Source organism: Triticum dicoccoides, chromosome 1B (genome assembly GCF_002162155.2).
Source record: "Triticum dicoccoides isolate Atlit2015 ecotype Zavitan chromosome 1B, WEW_v2.0, whole genome shotgun sequence".
NCBI lineage: Eukaryota > Viridiplantae > Streptophyta > Magnoliopsida > Poales > Poaceae > Triticum > Triticum dicoccoides.
The window spans coordinates 705,100,732-705,103,084 of NC_041381.1; the positions used below are offsets into that span (position 1 = coordinate 705,100,732).

The 2,353-nt window shown below is 61.9% G+C and overlaps 1 protein-coding gene across 1 annotated transcript; it reads right to left on the reverse strand.

Annotated features, from left to right (window-relative positions):
- Positions 1 to 1,772, reverse strand: LOC119349857 (protein ANTAGONIST OF LIKE HETEROCHROMATIN PROTEIN 1-like). The gene has a single exon (XM_037617952.1). It carries the CDS (start codon positions 1,712 to 1,714, stop codon positions 299 to 301), a length of 1,416 nt encoding a protein of 471 aa, XP_037473849.1. The 5' UTR covers positions 1,715 to 1,772; the 3' UTR covers positions 1 to 298.
- Positions 1,773 to 2,353: the final 581 nt, after the last annotated feature.

Below are 2,353 nucleotides of genomic sequence, written 5' to 3' on the forward strand. Positions count from 1 at the left end.
TTCACACACAACAACACTCTAAACAAGTCCAAAAATGTACTATATACAAACATATAGATGAACTGAAGAATGAACCAAACAATTGAATCCTCTTCTTTTCTGCTATGTGTTGTTTCACACGTACACGGTGTAAAACTTTCTTTCTTCTTTCCTGGGATACGAGTTAACTAGGGTCCTCCTATGACTGAGCAACTGAAAATTTGATTCTTTGACAGGGTTTGGATCGAATCATCGAATGGAATGAGCAGATTAAGCTGAAGATCGTTGAACCGATCAAGAGGGAGGATGCAGTAGGTAATTAGAAGAAGGCGGTGCCGGCGAGGCCGCGGTGGAGGAGGTTGTGCGCGATCTTGTCCCTGGCCTTGGCGGCGGCGTCGGAGCGCACGGGGTTGTCGAGCACGGCCAGGTCGTCCTCCACCTCCACCCGGAGCTCCGGCGGCATGGCCTCCCCTCTGGCCTCGCAGATGTTGTGGAGCACGCAGCAGGCGCCGAGCACGACGGGCAGGTCCTGGAGCTTCACCTCGGTGCGCTTCTGCAGGCAGGCCCAGCGGCTCTTGAGGCGCGAGAAGGCGTCGACGGCCACCCCCCGGAGATCGGCGACCTTCTCGTTGAAGGCGTGCTGCGTCCAGGTGAGGTTCTGGTGGGTGTAGGGGACGAGGCACCAGTCGGTGAGCGGGTAGCTGGCGCCGCCGACCACCCAGGACCCCTCCATCATCCCGGCCGCGGCGCGCTGCTGCAGCGCCGACTTGTCGAGCACCTGGTCGTCGGCCAGGGACCCGGGCCAGCCGATGCAGACGTCGGTGAAGGCGGCGTCGGGGCCGACCACCCCCTGCAGCGTGATGGAGTAGGACGTCTTCTGGTTGCGCTCCGTGTGCCGGCGGTTGAAGTAGGAGGCCACGTGCACCTTGGGCGCGATGACGGGGATGTGGGTGGTGTACATGGCGCCCACCACGTCCGGCACGCCCGAGCTGGCCTCGAAGCTGGCCTTCACGGCGGCCGCGGCGGCGGACCCGCGGTCCGGCCAGCGGAGGAAGCGCGCCATGAGGATGGAGCGGATGGCGGCGCACACCTCCAGCACCAGCTTGTGGCAGGTGGAGATGCCGATGCCGAAGCGCTTCGAGACGAGCCGGAGCGGCTCGCCGGTGGCGAGCCGCCACACGCATACCGCCACGCGCTGCCGCACCGGGATGGCGGCGCGGAGCGCCGTGTCCTCCTTGGCGACGGCGGCGCCGAGCGCGTCGCAGACCATGCCGAACGTGGCGCGGCCCATCCGGAACTCCCGCAGGAACTCCGCCTCCGGGTACCCCGGGCTGCTCCGCAGCTCCCACCACTCGCTGGACCGGTCCTTGACCCACAGCCGGCGCTGGTACGGCGAGGCCTCGTCTCCTCCTCCTCCTTCTCCGCCGGCGACGACCCGGCGCTTGGACGGCCGCCCGTCGACGACCACGACCGGCAGGGCCGGGGCCGGCGCCGTGAGCGGGGAGACGACCTCGGCCTCCCCCTCCTCGTCCTCCTCCGCAAGAAGCCGGCCGTTGAGCTCGAGGAGGGGGAGCGCGCGGCGGGCGGGGCGAGGCGCGTGGTACTCGGCCAGGATGTTGGTGATGCGCAAATCAAGATCCCTCTTGCTCTCATCCGTGCCGGCGCCACCAGCACCGGCCGCGGCCGCGGCGCCCCCTCCGTCGTCGGGCTCGCGCTTCCGCCGGCGATTGGGCATCGAGGGAGAGATTGGGGGAGAAGGTAAGCTCTCGCTATTGGGTGGAGGTGGGGGGAGGGGGGAGGGAGAGGTCGTGGTCGTCGGCTCCCTCGGCTCTTTGTAGGAGCAGAGCAGAGCAAAGCAGGGGAGCTTGTCTCGTCCGTCTCTCTTGGATTTGGGTTGGGTTCGGGTTAGGTAGGTGGGTGTGAGCGCATCAGACGGCAGCACGTTTCTTTTATCTCTTTCTAGTGTGAAATGAAAGGCCAGGCATGTCAAGGTGTGGTCAGCTTGTTCCACAAAAAAAAAATTCTTTTTTATATGAAATATAATAAGTGTTTTGAAATTGTGTTTTTTTTGCGAGCGAGTGGCACGACGAACGAGGCAATGTACGGGTGTAAACACTCGTGGCGGTTGACAGGAGGAAATACGGAGGCATGAAGAATGCTGTGCCGGCGCCAGGGCGCACAGAGGAGGGGATAGATGCCGAGGATTGGTGGCCAAGTTAATTCACGGGTTGCGATGAGTCTGGTTTCGGCTAATTTCCTTCTTATTTCGGAGGGAATGAAATGATGGATAGTAAGAAAGTGCGGGAGGGAGGGGGTGTATGTATGTCATGTATTGATGGCCGCATTAACATGCATATTTTTTGATGAGTTGCTA

Coding starts and splice junctions, on each gene's coding strand:
- LOC119349857 (XM_037617952.1), bottom strand. CDS start 1,714: ATGCCCAATCGCCGGCGGAAGCGCGAGCCCGACGACGGAGGGGGCGCC.